Source organism: Oryctolagus cuniculus, chromosome 6, assembly GCF_051225735.1.
Source record: "Oryctolagus cuniculus isolate XC-2025 breed Fujian yellow rabbit chromosome 6, ASM5122573v1, whole genome shotgun sequence".
Lineage (NCBI taxonomy): Eukaryota > Metazoa > Chordata > Mammalia > Lagomorpha > Leporidae > Oryctolagus > Oryctolagus cuniculus.
In genome coordinates, this window is record NC_142872.1 from 104,819,614 (window position 1) to 104,840,311 (window position 20,698).

The following is a 20,698-nucleotide window of genomic DNA, read 5'->3' on the forward strand; positions in this document are numbered from 1 at the left end:
TACAGAACAAAAAAGTAAAAAATAATTGAAAGATGGGTGAATCTGAGTCAGGAAACCAGGGGGGCCAGGAGAGTGAGAAAATGGCAATACATGTCAGTTTGTAAATCATGTAAGTACCTAATGTTTCCAGTAATATGTGAGTAATGTACACGAGGAAGGAAACTCTGGGTTCAGGTTGTAATTGCTGTTTGTGAACTTCTGAACAATTAAAATTTTATGTAATTATTTTTCATCTGTGAAGTAGTAACCTACTTTACATGATATTTACAAGAAGTGAATGAAGTAAAGTGTATAAAAATACTTATAAACCACATACTATACAAGGTTTTGTTATAGGAAATGAATTTTTACAGTACTGTTGTTTTCATTAAGCTAACTGTTACGCAGAAGCATTGATAATGTTAGACTTTCAAGAAAATTTTAGTTTTCACAAAAAATTTCACTTAGGATCTGTTTTTTGAGTGTTGTAAATCTAGCTGACAGTAGACTATTTATCTCTTGTTATTTATGATTAAAGTGTTATCCTAGTATTGAATTTTATATATTGCATATATTGAATTTTTACAATATAGTATATATATTGAATATAGAATATTATTGAATATATCGTTATTAGCATCATCTTTGTTGTGAAAGTACTATTTGTTGAAAAGATTTTTTTTCTCAGTGAATTAATTGCCTGAGCACCTTAGTGGAAAATCAAGTGAATATATGTACATGGGTTTATTTCAGTATAAGCTGTTATGTTTTTTTATATCTGTCCTTTAATAGCACATTATTCCTATGCCAAATATACTATCTTCATAACTATTAAAATCAGATAGCCTGAATTCTCTTATTTTTATTCAAAATTGGTTTGGAGTCTAGGTTGTTTATATTTGTGTATAAATTTTACAATTGACTTGTTAGATGCTACAAAATCGGTGCTCCTATTTGAGATTACATTAAATCTATACATCAGTTTGGGGAGGATCGACATTTTAAGTATATTCATTTTCCAATCCATGGACTTGTTATATTTCCTCTTAATTGAGTTTTCTTTATTTCAGTGATGTCTTGTGGTTTTCAGTATTTAGGTAAAAAAATAGGTCATGCACATTTTTTATAGGATTCCTTTAGTATTCAGTATTTTTGAATTCTCTTATAAATGCAGTTGTGTCTTATTTAATTTTCATTCATTTATTGCTAAGATAGATGTGTGTGTGTGGCTATATTCTGTATAGATATCTATCTAAATATAAATATGTTAAACCTGGTATCTTGCTAAATTCACTTATAATGGCTGCTTTGTATTTTTAATAGGGTTATGTCACCTGTAAATAAGGACAGTGTTGCTTCCTCCTCTCCAAACTGTATGCCTTTTCTATGTATGTGTGATTTATTGTACTGGCTAGAACTTTCTATTCATTATTGGATATAGGTTGTGAGAGAAGACATTCTTTCCTTGTTCCTGTTCTTTTGTGAACACATACTATTGAATGTGAGGTTAGCTGAGAGTTTTCATCTTTGGTTTTTGTCAGTCTGACAAAGCTCTATTCTAAGATTTTTTTTTAAAATATCATAAACAGATTTTGAATTTTGTTGAATGCTCTGTCCGTTTGTATTTAAATGATAATATATTTTTTTCCATTCTGATATAAGTTGTGCTGATTTTCAGATGTTAAGCCAATTTTGTATTCTATGAATAAATTATAATTATAAATTATTCTTACAAATTTTTAGATATATGCTCAAATTTTATTAAGAATTTTTACATCCATGTTCATGACTGATATTATGTAGTTTGTCTGATTTTGATATAACAGTAATACTAGTCTGATAATGGATTTAGAATTCTATTTTGTGGATGAGTTTTTGTAATATTGATATTTCTTTTTTTGTAAAATGTGATATTCTGATGATTACATTCCTTTTTTTTTAAGATTTATTTTTATTTATTTGAAAGCATTACACAGAGAGAGGAGAGGCAGAGAGAGAGGTCTTCCATCCGCTGGTTCACTCCCCAATTGACTGCATGGCCGGAGCTGTGCTGGTCCAAAGCCAAGAGACAGAAGCTTTTTCCCAGTCTCCCAGGCAGATGCAGGGGCCCTAGCACTTGGGCCATCTTCCACTGCTTTCCCAGGCCATAGCAGAGAGCTGGATTGGAAGTGGAGCAGCCGGGACTTTAACCGGCGTCCATATGGGATGCCAGCACTGCAGCCAGCAGCTTTACCCGTTACAATACAGCACTGGCCCAGTATTTCTTTTTTATATACGTTTGCAGGAATTTATCAGTGAAGCTTTGTAGACATAGAATTTCTTTGGTCTGAGGTTTGTGATGACTGCATTAATTTCTTTTGTTGATATATTTCTGTTAAGATTTTCTATTTTGATATCATTTTTGGCAATTTACATTTTTCTAATAGTCTCTTTCATCCATGTTGTTAAATTTATTGACCTAATGGTTTATCTTTTTAATGAATGTAGAATTTATATTAATATCCTCTTATCCTGTGTTGATACTGGTATTTATTGTCTTTTTTTTCCTCTGATTTTTCTCCCTTCCTTAGTCATTCTAACCAGAGACTTATGAATATTATTACATGTTCTCAAAGATCATTGACTTCATTGCTCCAGCATTGGTCTGCCCATATTTCATGAGTATTAATGTGTTTTTTTAATTTTTCAACTTAAGCCACTCTCTGGGTAATTTCCTCTTTCACTCAGTTTATTTTACAGGGAGTCATTGCCTCCCAGATATTTGGGGCTTTTCTAAATAAATTTAGTTCTGTTTGATTTGGGAACCTCCTTGACAAGATCCATCTTTTTGAGATTTATTTTATGATATTGAACGTTTCTCTTTGAGGAGAGTGTTAGATGAATGTTTGTGAAAATCAAATGTACGTTCTGCAGTCATTGGTTGGCAATATAAATGTCAGTTATAAATGTCAGTTAGGTTAAGGTTACTGGTCATTGAGATCTTCTGTGATGTTATTGACTTTCTCTACATGGTCCATCACTTATTGAGGGAAATTTTGTACTAAAATCTTCAACTTTGATTGTCTTTTCTATAACTCTTGTTAGTTTTGTCAGCTTTTATTTAAATATTTTGGGTTTCTCTCAGTTGTGTTTATGATTTGTTATGTGTGTCCTATGCTTTGTTCCTTTAATCATTAATCGTTTTTTCACTATATCCACATTCTTTGTGTTGAAGTATATTTTACCTGACAAGAATATAACCTGATTTCAGCTAAATTATGTTCACTTACTTTGTTTTTGTACTTTAACTTAAATATTTGTTTTTGTGTTGCTTTTAGGCAACATAATTGGCTCTTGTTTTTGTTTTTTAATCTTAATCTGGCAACCATAGCTCGTTGGTCAAAGTGTTTAAACATTTATATTTAATGTAATTCATTTTGGTATGATTGTGTTTAGGTTTGCCATGTTGTCTGTCTTCTATTTGTCATTTATGATTTTTCTGTTTTTCTTGTTTTTCTTAATGTCAGAATGATAGATATTTTTTCTATTGACTTTCTAACCTTTTGAATTTTTTAAGAAGTTGCTTTAGGGATACAAAATTGAATTTTAACTTACTCTATCTGTGGGTATTTCCATTTACCTCTCACCATCCTTAGTGCTATAGTTTTAAATATATGTGTCCTGTGTAGACATTATAAGCCTATAAGAATTCCTTATGTATATTTTTATATAGCATTACACTTTTTAAAAATTCATCTTTTAAATACATTTGGGGAATAAAATAAATATATAAATATTTTTATGTTTATGCACACATATATTTATGATACATGCCTATACTTTGTGGTTTATATTTATTCATGTCTTTATCATTTCCAGACCTCTTCATTATTTCTTGTAAATCTAAGTTGCTGTCACTTGTCATTTCCCTTGAGCCTGAAGAACTCTGTTTAATCTTGTAATAGTGTAGATCTGCTGGCTCTGAATTCTAATTTTGGTTGTCTGAAAATACCTATATTTTGCTTTCATTTCTCTGTTCAGTTCCCTATTTATTCACTGTTACCACATTTACCATGGTTCCCTTTATTTCTTGTGTGTGTGTGTGTGTGTGTGTGTGTGTGTGTATTCCTTTACTTTTTGAACATATTTGTAATAACTGTTTTGAAGTCCTTGACTACCAAATCTAACACTCATTCCCACTTGAAGTTAGTTTTGCTCAATAGGGGTTATATTTTCCTGTTTGTTTGCCAGTAATTTTGGGCTGGAAAACTGGATATTGTAGATAATGTATCAAATGTAGATTTTGTTTTCTTGCTTTGAAATATTATTTCTTTTTTCTTTATTTGGGGGAGGTGAGCAGCTACCTTAGGCAGTATGGGTTTTTGCATGGGTTCCAGTTTCTTAATCTTTTTTTCTTTTAAAACTTATGATTGTTTTATGTATGAGAGTTAGGCAGCCATTTCTGTCCTTCACCATTGAGTTTATAATTTGTTATTTTTAAGCTTTTGAAATTGGCTGTTGAAGCTGGTGCCACGGCTCACTAGGCTAATCCTCCGCCTCGCGGCGCTCCTCTTCCAGGCCAGCTCTCTGCTGTGGCCCGGGAGTGCAGTGGAGGATGGCCCAATTCCTTGGGCCCTGCACCCACATGGGAGACCAGGAGAAGCACCTGGCTCCTGGCTTCAGATCAGCGTGATGCGCCGGCCGCAGCGCGCCATCCGCAGGGCGTCATCCGCAGCGCACCAGCCGTGGCGGCCATTGGAGGGTGAACCATTGGCAAAAAGGAAGACCTTTCTCTCTGTCTCTCTCTCTCTCACTGTCCACTCTGCCTGTCAAAAAAAAAAAAAAAAAAGAAAGAAATTGGCTGTTTCTCTAATTTTCTACCTTTTACAAAGATTTATTTATTTGAAAGGCAGAGTGACACAAAGAGAGAGAGAGATTGAGAGAAAGAGAGAGCTATTTGTTCTTTGCTTGTTGCCTCCCTGAATAGCCAAAATGGCTGAGACTAGGCCAGGTCAAAGGCAGGAGCCTGGAACTCCATCCAGGTCTCCAGTGTGGATGGCAGAGGCCACATGGGCCATTTTCCGCTGCTTTCTCAGGCAAATTAGCAGGGAGCTGGATCAGAAGCGGAGCAGCTGAGACTCAAGACAGTGCTCCAATATGAGATGCCCCATTGTAGGCAATAGCTTTATCAGCTATGCCACAGTTCCTGGCCCCTAATTTTCTACTTCTTATCTTGTAGTTTCTAATTCCCTGTTAATGTTTTCTATTCCACTCATTGTAGTTTGTGGGAAGGGCATTTTGGGTTAATATGCTGCTTGGGACAACTGCATCCCAAATCACAGTATTTAGGTTTGAGTCCCAGATCTGCTTCCAATTTCAACTTCCTCTTGATGTACATCCTGGGAGGGAGCAAATGATGGCTAAGGTCCTTGGATCCCTGCTACTTATGTGGGAGACTTGGATTGAGTTCTGGACATCTGGCTTCAACTGACCCAACCCCAGCTGTTGTGGGCTTTGAGGAGTGAGCCAGTGGATGGGGAGATCTCTGTCTCTATCTCTGTTTCTCTTTCAAATAAAAAGAAATCTAGCTTACATAATTGTTCTGTAATATGTATATATATATGATAATTGTGTGAGGTGACCCTGATGGCTGTGTTCCTGCTATTTTGTTTCCTAATTTGTAGTTGCCTATATACTTAAATCCATGATTACAGTTGACTCTTTGCTCTTCATGACTTTTAAAAGCTAATTCATGATGGTTATTTGTATGAAGTGCCTTCTTCCAGAGAAGGTTTGTGCTTGTAACGTCCAGGTATGTAAGATTATTATCAGTAAAGAAAAATTTTAAATTAAAATATTGGCTTTAATTTGCTTGAATAGCAAATATATGTGTTAGCCAGACTTATTACATTGTGTTGTGGTGGTAATTTGGTTCTCCTTTCATCTGACACTACTTGATTTTTTAAGCTTTCTTGAGCATTTTTAAGTTTTAATTGAAGGGATGGCCCAAGTAGTCTTTTCTACCATTTTACCAGAAATGGATGTCCTCCAGATTCTTTAAATTTTTCCAATTCCTGTGAACACTCTTTGTAATGTTAATATTTTACCAGGGAAATTTGTTAGATTTGTGAACTATATAAAAACAGAAAAATGATAACAAATAATTTAATGAATGAAAATATAATATTGAATGTAAGTGTTTAAGAATAAAATGATCTTGTTTTCTGATCATTAAAATGTACTTATACAATATTGTTGACAGCCAGAGTCATTCTATAAGTCCTTATAATACTGGTAGAATTTCAGCTGGATGCCATGGAATGGCTAGAACACAGCTCAGAAAGGAACAGATCAGATTATTTGGGTCAGGGAAGCGGCAAGATACTGAGAGGCAGGTGAATACATTTTAAACAAGAGCTTATTCAGCAGAAAAACTAACCTCACTTGTTCTTGTTGAAAGTCATAGGAAATGTTACAGGATATAAGTAACTTGGGGCTAGGTTCTAGCGCAGAAAACAGTAAAATTACTTGAATTAAAATGGTAAGAGGTGGGGCTGGCACTGTGGTGCAGCAGGTTAACTCCCTGACCTGAAGTGCCGGCATCCCATATGGGTGCTGGTTCTAGACCCAGCTGTTCCACTTCAATCCAGCTCTCTGCTGTGACCTGGAAGAGCAGTGGAGGATGTCCCGGACTCTTGGGCCCCTGCACCCACATGGGAGACCCGGAGGAAGCTCCTGGCTTCGGTTCAGCACAGCTCCAGCTGTTTTGGCCAATTGGGGAGTGAACCATTGGATGGAGAACCCCCCCACACACACACCTCCTCTCTCTGTGTAACTCTTTCAAATAAATAATCTTTTAAAAAAACAGTAAGAGGCCTAATGAAGAGATGAGGACAAAACACCTTTTGAAAGAAATATTTTGCCATTTTTTGAGGTATCTATAAGCCATTAAGTTAACAAGTTTCTGCTATGTGCATAAAAGTCTTTAGTCCCAGTTATGTAATGCCATGAGCCTCCTTTCAGCCTGTCCCCTGCCTGAAAGCTGGGTCTCTTAATCTGTAATATGTCACACATACATTCTATGTTAATGCTAATTGTTTTGCTCTATTTTGGTTGTTAGCTCAATATAAGTGGATAACCAGTCTAATTTGGTTCTTTAATCTAATTTTATTGTCCCTATTTTAAGTAGACTTACCTTTGATAGTTTGACAAGTCTTTATTAGGTCTTTTTTTCTTTATTGCTGTTTTAAACCTTTCCCAGTTTCTTCATTGTTATTTTAACGGGACTGATATTAATCAGATGTTGTTTTAATCTGGGAACAAAGAAACCATATCTCCATGTGGCTCATCTCCCAAAGTCTCCTAATTATTTGCTCATTTAACAGACATTTACTGAAGTTTTGGTTTTCTATTTGACAAGTGACTTAGAAGATTTTCATTTCTAAAAAACTACTGCAAAATGTGCATGCATTCATTTTTATGACCTTTAGCAAAATTTAGTTTTTAAAAGTTTTCATTTTGAAAAATATTTTACTTCAGAATTATTGTTAGTTATTTTTGGTAGTTGACATCTCAAATTTTATACTACTTACTGATTAAAAAGTGCTTTGACTTTAAAAATTGAACAAAACCAGTTTTCCTATAAAGTCCTAAACATTCTGATATATTACACGCAATCACACATGCAGGTATCCTTATCACTTTATAGTTGAAGCACTGGCTGCAACGAAGTGGCATTAGTTAAACTCTTGCACTGCAGTTAAGGTGGGTAACCTGGTCATTTCTTAATATCGGAAAAGGTGATCAATCACATTTTTATATTTAGTGAACTAAGCAAAAATTTGACTCAAAAAGATAATGCTGATATCTTTAAAATGTCTTTATACAAGATTAGTGACAGCCACAGTCCTCTCTTTTGATATCTTTTTGTGCCAGATGTGAAAATAAAATTAATAGTGATGTACCTCTAGAAAATATAGAAAAAAAGAGAATAAGCTGAAATATCCAATCTTATATAAACCATTCATCTAATGTAATCTGGTAAGGTTACTGAAGCCAGACTTAGCTCTTTATTCACATTGAGGAAACCCATAATGCAGTTACTATGAAATTTGTCCAGACTGATAGGTAATCTGAATTTTTTTATAGTAGGAAGTACAACTGGATTAAGTATTTGAAATAAAACCACACCCAGGAACATCTAAGAATCTTGACCTTTAAAGCTAGACCATCAAGTGAACATCATTAGGTGTTTCTAAGTTTTTCTGCTGTTTTTGAACTGAAAAAGGTTGCTCTTCGTTTGTTTTAGCTGTACAACTTCTGAAACAAACTTTTAGTCTGCCAGTTTTAAAAAACATATTTTAGAAAACCTCTCTTTGATGCAGCATATTTTAGTTTAGACTTTTTCAATTTGAATAATTCAGTAACTAATGAAAATGTTGAGAGTGTAAATGTTTTTCTTTCCAATTTTTTATTGTGAAATACGTGACATAAAATTTACCATCATAACTATTATTTCAAAAATTTATATTTATTTGAGAGGCAGAGAGAGAGAGAGAGAAAGAAAGATAGCTTCCATCTGCTGATTCACTCCCCAAATGCCAGTAATGGCCAGGATTGGCCAGGATTGGCCAGGCTGAAAGTTGGAGCCAGGAACTCAATCGAGGTCTCCCACATGGGTGACAGGGACCAACATACTTGAGCCTCATCTCTGCCTCTGAAAGTATGCGTTATCAGAAGCCAGATGTCAAACACAAGTATTTCCAATAGAATGCAAGCATCTTAACTATTAAAGCCAAACACTTTACCCTTAACCATTTTTAAACGTACAGTTCTGTGACATTAGATAAATTTGTAATAGTTTGCAAAACCATAATCACCATCCACTTCTATAAATTTTTATTTTGTAAAACTGAAGTTCTGTACTCAGGAAATGTGAGCTTTTATCTACTAGTTTACAGTCCATAATCAAATTATATTGATGAAATATTTTCTTCTCTTTATTTTAGTATAAGCCACCTGCAGTTAAAAAGTCAAATTCTCCTGGAACCACATCATCAGGATCTTCAAGATTACCGCAACCAAGTAGCACTAGCAAAGCTGTTGTAGGTAATAAGCTCTGTAATTTGACTTGCTGTTTTTAAAACCTATGTTGGTAGAGGAGGAGATGAAGATAATAGTCTATTCTGGATTACTAAATTTATAATTAAAAGACATAGAGAAAAATAATTCTATTTGAGTGAAAGTAAACTACCTTTTAATAGAGTTTCTATTTTAGGTATTTTATCATTATTTTAGCTTAAACATCTATCTCTGATGCTATTATTGGGGTATTATCTGTTCCAAATAGTCAGCCATGTTTGTTGTTGTTTTTAAGATTTATTTAGTTATTTATTTGAAAGGCAGAGAAACAGAGATCTTAGATCCACTGGTTCACTCCCTAAGTGGTTGCAACAGCTGCTTCTGGGCAAGGCCATAATCAGGAGCCAGGAGCTATCTCCATTCTGCTGCCCAACGTGGGTAGCAAGAGCCCAAGTACTTGGGCGATCTTCCACTGCCTTTCCACATGTATCAGTATGCAGCTGGATGGGAAGGGGGGCATCCCAGACTTGAACCAGCACTCCAGTATGGGAGACTAATATTGTAAGTGGCAGATTAACCCCCAGTGGCACAATTCCAGCCCCAATCACATGGTTTTTTTAATTCTTTGACCACAATATTTTCCCCTCATTTCTACCTCAGTTCCTCATACCTCTATGCACTTGACAATTTATATTAATAAATATTTAATGCTTGTGATGTTTGAAGAAGGTATTGACCACTAAAATATACTTTAATTTCTGTGTAATTCTAAAAAAGAATTTTTTAGAAATTATAAATGAATGATGCTGCATTTTGTTCCTTGGAAATACCATTTTTATAAGAATTTTGTTAGTCAATTACTTTTGATTATAGCCACAAAGAGTACCACTGAAGAATTATTTCCTTGTCAGATGCTCTGCTTTATATTTTCTGTTTATTTTCTTTAGAGTATTGTTAAAATTAATGCCCTTTTTATTATAAGGTATGCCTTCAGGTAAAGTGTCTTCAGTTAACAGCTCTTTGGGAAACAAACTTCAGACCCTATCTCCCTCTCATAAAGGGATAGCAGCCCCTCATGCAGGGTAAGTCTACACTGAATAATTTATTTGTGAGCTATATTTAAATCATATTAAACTTTTATTTTGTTAAGGTAATTGGTTTTAAATTAAACTTAATTTTGTTTTTTAGCACATTGCTAGTCAGGAGCTCACTGCTGCTGTTGAGAATTCAAATTCATATAACCATTTTGTAAACAATCTGATGACATTTATCAAGAGCTCAAATTTTTAATGGATTTTATTTCTGTGGCTCTAGTTTAAAAGTAGTAATTGAAATATAGATGGATTTCATAATAACTAATTCATTAAGCGCTATGTATCAGGCACTGTGCTAGACATTTTGCATATATTTTTGTTAAAACTACCCCATGACCATAGGAAAAAAGAATCAGAAAAACAATAATTTATTGACATCTACAAAGCTTTTAAGAGTTAGAAGCAGGATACAAATTGAGATCTATTTTGCTTCAAATATTGGACTCTTCACATGTTCTGTTATAATAAAAAAATTGCCTAAATGTCTAGCTTTGTTGAATATTACAAAAATCTACAAATATGTATGTATATTTGTATATTCTAACAGTGTAATCCTACTATAGTAAGAGAAAAATGTAGGATAAAAAAGACTTTATATACTATGATGGAAAATATAAATGTATGTGTACACACAAAAAAGAATTTGCTAAAATATTAACAGTAGATGATTTTTTATGCTGTTTAATACTTTCTCCAGTTAAGTACACATGGTTTTTAATGAAGTCACATAATTAAACTTTCAGTAATCCGTTTAATATGGGAAAGATTGTTAGTAGCCCTAGGTTTGTCATAGATGACCATCTGTTTTTAGAACTCGCACTTCCATTTTGGTAAATCAGACAATTGAGATCGTCACAAACCTATTATAATGAAAGCTTATGCCTATTTTTACATATACTGGTACAGTTAACTAAGTAAATATAGCCCCATGTTATTTTTGAGGATATATCAATTATCTGTGGCTTTCATTCACTTTGGTTTTATGTAGAAAATTTATACTCATGCAAGGATATTTATCAAATAGGATAATTACCTTTTGTTTTTCAATGCATATCATACAGAAAAGGCAAGACCTACAAGGAGTTTAATGTAATTATCATTGTTGAAAAAATAACAAGACTGGATGAGTTGAATTTTTTTTGTGTGTTCCTCTAAAAAGAAGAGATAGGCTGTCTGCAAGAGAGGTTCATTATGGGTAGAATAAGTAGTTTAAAAATAAAAATAGAATCATATCTTCCAGTGGTAAACAAAATTGCTATTTCTTTGTGTCTCTAAGTTAACTCATTGGACCAAAGTGGAATATAAATATAGCAATTTACTTTACAAAGCTGTTTTGCCATATCAGAGAGAATTGCCTTCTGTTAGATTATAATATTTTTTGAAGTGTTGTTTATTATCTCAGTTTACAGTTGATTATGAATTAAAAGCCAGTATTGTTCAGGAGGGTTTCTAACTGCTGAAAGGAGATTGATAGTGTTTGTCACTGGCCTACATATTTGCTATATTAACTGTAATGTTACTATAGCATATTGGAAACTTAGCTGACTTGTTAGTGGCAGAGTTCATTCCTTTTTCAGAATTCTTGAGTTAATGATTTATTTGTTTTCCTTGCTGGATAAATGTTCCATGATGGCCGAGAGAATGTCTGCCTTGCTTTACAGAAATAACTAGAGAATCGTAGAATCGTATATGTAGTCAGCAATACATTTTTGGTGAATATGTGAAAAATAAGGAACTAATTAAATCTCTCATCTGTAAATCTGTTGGCACATCATAGAATTGTGGTCTTGGTACAAGTGAAAGTTTTACTTGAAGTTTGTATAGCAACCATTTTTTCCATTTACACAGTTGATTCAAGGTTGATTGAAAGTAGAATTAAGGTATCTAGTTAGCTGTCAAGTTCAAGAAATTAAGTATCTGCTGAGATCAGTAAATGATATCATTTCTCATTTTCTTGTAATTGTTTACAGTCTGATATACATAATATTTATTATGGTTCACTTTAATCAAGCATGCTAGTGATCTGAAGTATTTATCATACTTGCATAGAAAAATTTATCTTTGTACTAGAAAAAAGTGTTCATGTTTGGTAGTTAACATGTAGACAACCTGTGGATCAACTGTAACTAATTTTTTTTTTTAAATAAACACACCTTAGTGGAAAAGCTTCCCTTATTAAACAATTACCTTTAATCCTAAGAAATTTTAGCAATATGAGGCACAGAGCTTTTATATAAATATGGCAACATTTAAATTTTGTCAAAGAATTTACACAATTGTGCCTTGAGAATTGTGGGTTTTTTTGAATAGGTTATAAAAATTATTTATTTGATTGGTTTGAAAGGATGATAGAGATCTCCTGTCTGCTAGTTCACTTCCCAAATGCCTGCAACAGCCAAGTCTGGATAACTTACAAAGTTACATCAGGTTTCCCGTATGGGTGGCAGAGACACAACTACTTCAGCCATCTCGTACTGCCTCCCAGGGTGTAGATCAGTAGGTTGCTAGAATTGGCAGCAAAGCCGGACTTGAACCCATGTACTCGAATATGGTACATGGGCATCCCAAGCAGCCTTACTGCTGCACTAAATTCCCACCCAAATAAATGCATTTTTTAATGGTTAATTACCAGTTCAAATGGATATTTTGGCAGATAATTTTCAATAGCTAAAACATTGCATGTCAAAGATTTACTTCTGTTCAATTACTATGAAAAACACGTTTAGTTTGAATATAATAGATATGGTAAAATCAGAACCACAGAATACATATATGGTACACTTACTTAATTAAAAAACTAAAGTTATTATTTCATACTTAATACTATTAAAATAAATAGGAAATAAAATACCTATAGATATTTAACTACATTTTAATATGATGGAACCTGTTTGTTTTTATTGGTTTTTTGGCTTTGGTAAGCCTGTCTTTTACTATGTGTGAACTGAATATGTGTAGAACATTATTTAGATTTTTATGAATTTTTCTGTCTTTTCTTACGGATCTAGAAGTTCCTTAGACAACCTAACAGAGTCTTGACTATTATGTAGATAAAAATAATTGAAGATGTTGGAATATGGAGTTAATTTTGCCATGGAATCGAGTTAGTAAATTATCTATGCAGCACTCATGAATTTATGATCCGAAGTAGATGTATGACACATTTCAAAACTTGGAATGCCTCAGAGTGTCATAACTACAGAAGTCCACAAAGATGCAAAATAAAACCTGGTAAAAATTTCCCCAGTAATATTTTAGAAGTCATCTTCTAATTGCATCTTCATTTACTATGCTTGCTACAACTATCCACTTTATTTTCATCTTCTAATTGCATCTTCATTTACTATGCTTGCTACAACTATCGACTTTATTTCCTAAGTGAATTCACTCTCATGGTCTCAGCAATAAATGAGAACCTTTCATAGGTTAGCATTTATTTCAGATCAGGAATAGGTTGATAATGTTGCCAAATATTTTATTGTTTTAAAGTTTTCAAGCAGTATATCAATATTGTACAACGTTATGAGGTACCATGTGATGTTTCAGTATATGTGTATGTTGTATAATGTTTAAATCAGGATACATATACTGATCTCAAGTAGTTATTTTTGGTGACAACATTCAAAAATCCCTTCTTCTACCTTTTAGCAGTTATATACAATATGTTGTTGTTGCCTTAAGTCACACTACCTGTGCAATGGAGCATAAGAACTTCTTTCTTCTATCTAACTGTAACTTAATCTCATTAATCAACCTTTCCTGGTTTTTTTTTTTTTTTTTTTTTTTTTTTTAAGATTTATTTATTTGGAATTCAGAGTTAGAGTCAGAGGCAGAGAGAGACACAGAGAGAGAGGGAGAGAGAGGTCTTCCATCCACTGGTTCACTCCCCAAATGGCTGCAACTGCCAGAGCTGGGCCTATCCGTAGCCAGGAGCCAGGAGCTTCTTCTGGGTCTCCCAAGCAGGTTCAGGGGCTCAAGGACTTGGGCCATCTTCTGCTGCTTTCCCAGGCCATAGCAGAGAGCTGGAATAGGAAGTGGAACAGCTGGGACATGAACTGGCAGCCATATGGGTTGCCCACACTGCAGGCAGCAGCTTTACCTGCTACACCACAGCACCGGCCCCAACCTTTCCTCTTTCTTCCTTGCCTCTCTACTACTATCCATAGCCTCTGATCACTATCATTTTACTGTCAACTTCTATGAGATTAGTTTTTTAGTCGCTGTGAATGATAAGGTCATGTAGTACTTATCTTTCTCTACCTGGCTTGCTTCATTTATCATAAACACCTCCAGTTCCAATCATGTTATCACAAATGACAGTATTTCATTTTTTATGGCTTAATAGTATTTCATTGTGTATATGTAGTACATTTGCTGTATCCATCAGTTGATAGCATTAAAGTTGTTTCCATTTCTTGGCTTTGTGCATAGTGCTGTAATAAAAATAGAAGTGCAGACTTTTCAACAATCTGATTTCACTTTCTTTGGATATATACGCAGTATGGCTAGCCAGAAAAGATGAGGGTTCTGTTTTTAATTTTCTGAGGCACCTCTGTATTGTTTTCCACAGTAGTTGTATGAATTTACATTCCCACTGACAGTTTGTAAGGGTTTCCTTTTTTCCACATTCTTAGCAACCTTTGTTATCTTTTGTCTTTTCGATAATAGCCAATCTAACTGAAATGAGGTAATAGCTCATTGTAGTTTTGAATTGAATTTCCTTGATGATTTCTCAAAGTAGGACATAACACACGACCAACAGGTGCTTGAAAAATCCTCAGTGTCATCAAATACTTCTTTCTTTTTTTAACTTTTATTTAATGAATATAGATTTCCAAAGTACAGCTTATGGACTGCATTGGCTCCCCCCACCCCAGGACTTCCCTCCCACCTGCAACCCTCCCCTTTCCCGCTCTCTCTCCCCTTCCATTCATATCAAGATTCATTTTCAATTTTCTATTTATACAGAAGATCAGTTTAGTATACATTAAGTAAAGATTTCAACAGTTTGCACCCACATAGAAACACAAAGTGAAAAATACTGTTTGAGTACTCGTTATAGCATTAAATCTCAATGTACAGCACATTAAGGACAGAGCTCCTACATGAGGAGTAAGTGCACAGTGACTCCTGTTGTTGACTTTACAAATTGACACTCCTATTTATGGCATCAGTAATCTCCCTATGCTCCAGTCATGAGTTGCCAAGGCTATGGCAGCCTTTTGATTTCACCGACTCTTATCTTATTTAGACAAGGTCATAGTCAAAGTGGAAGTTCTCTCCTCCCTTCAGAGAAAGGTACCTCCTTCTTTGAAGACCTGTTCTTTCCACTGGGGTCTCACTTACAGAGATCTTTCATTTAGGTTTTGTTTTTTGTTTTTGTTTTTGTTTTTTTTTTTTTTGCTTTTTTTGTTTGTTTTTTTGCCAGAGTGTCTTGGCTTTCCATGCCTGAAATACTCTCATGGGCTTTTCAGCCGGATCCGAATGCCTTTAGGGATGATTCTGAGGCCAGAGTGCTGTTTAGGACATCTGCCATTCTATGAGTCTACTGTGTATCTTGCTTCCAATGTTGGATCGCTCTCCCCTTTATTTATTGTATCGGTTAGTATTAGCAGGCACTAGACTTGTTTATGTGCTCCCTTTGACTCTTAGTCCTTTCATTATGATCAATTGTGAACTGAAATTGATCACTTGGACTAGTGAGATGGCATTGGTACATGCCACCTTGATGGGATTGAATTGGAATCCCCTGGTATGTTTCTAACTCTACCATTTGGGGCAAGTCAGCTTGAGCATGTCCCAAATTGTACATCTCTTCCCTCTCTCATTCCCACTCTTATATTTAACAGGGATCACATTTCAGTTAAGTTTCAACACTTAAGAATAACTGTGTATTAATTACAGAATTAAACCAGTCATATTAAGTAGAACAGACAAAAAAAAACTACTAAGAGGGATAATGTATTAAGTTGTTCATTAACAGTCAGGGCTATGCTGATCAAGTCACCGTTTCTCATAGTGTCCATTTCACTTCAACAGGTTTCCTTTTTGGTGTTCAGTCAGTTGTCACCGATCAGGGAGAACATATGATATTTGTCCCTTTGGGACTGGCTTATTTCACTCAGCATGATGTGTTCCAGATTCCTCCATTTTGTTGCAAATGACTGGATTTCATTGTTTCTTACTGCGGTATAGTATTCTAAAGAGTACATATCCCATAATTTCTTTACCCAGTCTACCGTTGATGGGCATTTAGGTTGGTTGCAGGTCTTGGCTATTGTGAATTGTGCTGCAATAAACATTAGGGTGCAGACCGCTTTTTTGTTTGCCAATTTAAATTCCTTTGTGTAAATTCCAAGGAGTGGGATGGCTGGGTCGAATGGTAGGGTTATCTTCAGGTTTCTGAGGAATCTCCAGACTGACTTCCATAGTGACTTGACCAGATTGCATTCCCACCAACAGTGGGTTAGTGTCCCTTTTTCCCCACATCCTCGCCAGCATGTTGTTGGTAGATTTCTGAATGTGAGCCATTCTAACTGGGGTGAGGTGAAACCTCATTGTGGTTTTGATTTGCATTTCCCTGATTGCTAATGACCTTGAACATTTTTTCATGTGCCTGTTGGCCATTTGGATTTCCTCTTTTGAAAAATGTCTATTGAGGTCCTTGGCCCATCTCTTAAGTGGGTTGTTGGTTTTGTTTTTGTGGAGTTTCTTGATCTCTTTGTAGATTCTGGTTATTAACCCTTTATCTGTTGCATAGTTTGCAAATATTTTTTCCCATTCTGTCGGTTGTCTCTTCACTCTCCTGACTGTTTCTTTTGCAGTACAGAAACTTCTCAATTTGATGCAATCCCAATAGTTGATTTTGGCTTTGACTGCCTGTGCCTCCCAGGTCTTTTCCAGAAATTCTTTGCCTGTGCCAATATCTTGAAGGGTTTCTCCAATGTTCTCTAGTAACTTGATGGTGTCAGGTCGTAGATTTAGGTCTTTAATCCATGTTGAGTGGATTTTTGTGTAAGGTGAAAGGTAGGGGTCTTGCTTCATGCTTCTGCTCGTGGAAATCCAATTTTCCCAGCACCATTTATTGAATAGACTGTCCTTGCTCCAGGAATTAGTTTTAGATCCTTGATCAAATATAAGTTGGCTGTAGATGTTTGGGTTGATTTCTGGTGGTTCAATTCTGTTCCATTGGTCTATCCATCTGTTTCTGTACCAGTACCATGCTGTTTTGATAACTGCCCTGTAGTATGTCCTGAAATCTGGTATTGTGATGCCTCCGGCTTTGTTTTTGTTGTACAAGATTGCTTTAGCTATTCGAGGTCTCTTGTGCCTCCATATGAATTTCAGCACCATTTTTTCCAGATCTGAGAAGAATGTCTTGGTATCTTGATTGGTATTGCATTGAATCTATAAATTGCTTTTGGGAGAATGGACATTTTGATGATGTTGATTCTTCCAATCCATGAGTATGGAAGATTTTTCCATTTTTTGGTATCCTCTTCTATTTCTTTAAGGTTTTGTAATTTTTATCGTAGAGATCTTTAACATCCTTGGTTAAGTTTATTCCAAGGTATTTGATTGTTTTTGTAGCTATTGTGAATGGGATTGATCTTAGCAGTTCTTTCTCAGCTGTGGCATTGCTTGTGTATACAAAGGCTGTTGATTTTTGTGCATTAATTTTATATCCTGCTACTTTGCCAAACTCCTCTATGAGTTCCAATAGTCTCTTAGTAGAGTTCTTTGGATCCTCTAAGTAAAGAATCATATCGTCTGCAAAGAGGGATAGTTTGACTTCTTCCTTCTCAATTTTTATTCCTTTAATTTCTTTTTCTTGTCTGATGGCTCTGGTTAAAACTTCCAGAACTATGTTAAATAGCAGTGGTGAGAGTGGGCATCCCTGTCTGGTGCCAGATCTCAGTGGAAATGCTTCCAACTTTTCCCCATTCAATAGGATGCTGGCTGTGGGTTTTTCATAAATTGCTTTGATTGTATTGAGGAATGTTCCTTCTATACCCAATTTGCTTAGAGTTTTCATCATGAAAGGGTGTTGAATTTTATCGAATGCTTTCTCTGCATCTATTGAGATAATCATATGGTTTTTCTTCTGCAGTCTGTTAATGTGGTGAATCACATTGATTGATTTGTGAATGTTGAACCATCCCTGCATACCAGGGATAAATCCTACTTGGTCTGGGTGGATGATTTTTCTGATGTGTTGTTGTATTCTATTGGTGAGAATTTTATTGAGGATTTTTGCATCTATGTTCATCAGGGATATTGGTCTGTAATTTTCTTTCAGTGCTGCATCTTTCTCTGGCTTAGGGATTAAGGTGATGCTGGCTTCATAGAAAGAATTTGGGAGGATTCCCTCTTTTTCGATTGTTCTGAATAGTTTGAGAAGAAATGGAATTAGTTCTTCTTTAAATGTCTGGTAGAATTCAGCAGTGAATCCATCTGGTCCTGGGGTTTTCTTTGTTGGGAGGGCCTTTATTACTGTTTCAATTTCTGTTTCAGTTATGGGTCTATTTAGTTTTCTATGTCTTCCTGGTTCAATTTAGGTAGATTGCATGTGTCCAGGAATCTATCCATTTCTGATAGATATTCCTGTTTGCTGGCATACAAGTCCTTGTAGTAATTTCTGATGATTCTTTTTATTTCTGTGGTGTCTGTTGTTACGTTTCCTTTTTCATCTCTGATTTTATTGATTTGGGTCTTTTCTCTTCTTGTTTTAGTTAGTTGGGCCAATGGGGTGTCAATTTTGTGTATTTTTTCAAAAAACAAGCTCTTCATTTGGCTGATTTTTGGTAATGTTTTTTTTTTGGATTCAATCCTGTTGATTTCTTCTCTGATTTTAATTATTTCTCTTCTCCTACTAGATTTGGGTCTGGTTTGCTGCAGTTTTTCTAGGTCCTTGAGATGCGCTGAAAGCTCATTTATTTGGTCTCTTTCCAATTTCTTGATATAGGCCCCTATTGCTATAAACTTGCCTCTCAATACTGCTTTTTTGTATCCCATAAGTTTTGATATGTTGTGTTGTTATCCTCATTTACTTCCAGACAGTTTTTGATTTCTCTTTTGATTTCTTGAATGACCCAGTGTTCATTTAGGAGCATGTTGTTCAATCTCCATGTGTTTGCATACTTTCTAGGGTTTCCTGAGTTGCTAATTTCTGGCTTCATTCTGCTGTGGTCTGAGAAGCTGCATGGTATTATTCTAATTCTTTTAAATTTGCTGAGACTTGCTTTATGGCCTAGTATGTGGTCAATCCTAGAGAAGGTTCCATGCACTGCTGAGAAGAATGTAAAGTCTTTAGATGTAGGACTGAAAGTTCTGTAGATATTGGTTAGATCCATTTGGGCAATAGCGTCGATTAAATCTGCTGTTTCCTTGTTGATCTTCTGTCCGGATGATCTGTCTATTTCTGAGAGTGGAGTATTGAAGTCCCCCAGTACTATTGTATTGGAATCTAAATCTCCCTTTAAGTCCCTTAACATATCTTTTAAATAGACTGGTGCCCTGTAATTAGGTGCATATACATTTATAATAGTTACATCTTCCTGTTGAATTGAACCCTTAATCATTATATAGTGCCCCTCTTTGTCTCTCTTAACAGTTTTTGTATTGAAGTTTATTTTGTCTGATATTAATATGGCTACACCTGCTTTTTTTTGGTTTCTGTTGGCATGGAATATCTTTTTCCAACCTTTCACTTTCAGTCTGCATGCCTCTTTGTTAGAGAGATGTGTTTCTTATAGGCAACAAATAGTTGGGTTTTGTTCCTTAAGCCAATCAGCCATGTCTTTTAACTGAAGAGTTAAGTCCATTAACGTTTAATGTGACTTTTGATACATAGTGACTTTGCCCTGCCATTTTCCCGGGGGTATTTTCTAGTGTATGCTTTGAGCTTCCCATGCTCTTTTACTGGTAGGTTTTCTTCCTTTACCTTCTTTCATATTGATGGCCGTGTTTCTGTGTTTCTGAGTGTAGCACATCTTTAAGTATCTTTCGCAGGGCCGGATGAGTGGCGACAAATTTTTTCAATTTCTGTTTGCTGTGAAAGGTCTTTATTTCACCTTCATGCACAAATGAGAGCTTAGCAGGATATAATATTCTGGGCTGGCAATTTTTCTCTCTTAGCACCTGTGCTATGTCCCGCCATTCCCTCCTAGCCTGTAGTGTTTCTGATGAGAAGTCTGCTGTGAGTCTGATTGGAGATCCTCTGAGAGTAATCTGACGTTTCTCTCTTGCACATTTTAGGATCTTTTCTTTATGTTTCACTGTGGTGAGTTTAATTACAACGTGTCGTGGTGAGGATCTCTTTTGGTCATGTTTACTGGGGGTTCTATGAGCTTCCTGTACTAGGATGTCTCTGTCCTTCTCCAGACCCGGAAAGTTCTCTGCTAGTATCTCACTAAAAAGGCCTTCTAATCCTTTCTCTCTCTCCATGCCTTTAGGAACTCCTAGAACTCGAATGTTGTTTTTTTAATAGTATTGTAGATTCCCAACAATATTTTTTAGATTTCTAATTTCCTCTTCTTTTCTTTGGTTTGACTGTATGTTTTCCT

At 35.2% G+C, this 20,698-nt stretch overlaps 1 protein-coding gene across 2 annotated transcripts in view; it reads left to right on the forward strand.

Annotated features, from left to right (window-relative positions):
• Nucleotides 1-20,698, forward strand: part of ZC2HC1A (zinc finger C2HC-type containing 1A) — a 56,447-nt gene that overhangs the window by 20,165 nt on the left and 15,584 nt on the right. For both annotated transcript variants that reach the window (XM_008255684.5, XM_002710650.6), the window contains exons 6-7: nucleotides 8,967-9,066; nucleotides 10,022-10,121. In XM_008255684.5, coding sequence (XP_008253906.2) covers nucleotides 8,967-9,066; nucleotides 10,022-10,121 — 200 coding nt within the window. The remainder of the gene's footprint in view (nucleotides 1-8,966; nucleotides 9,067-10,021; nucleotides 10,122-20,698) is intronic.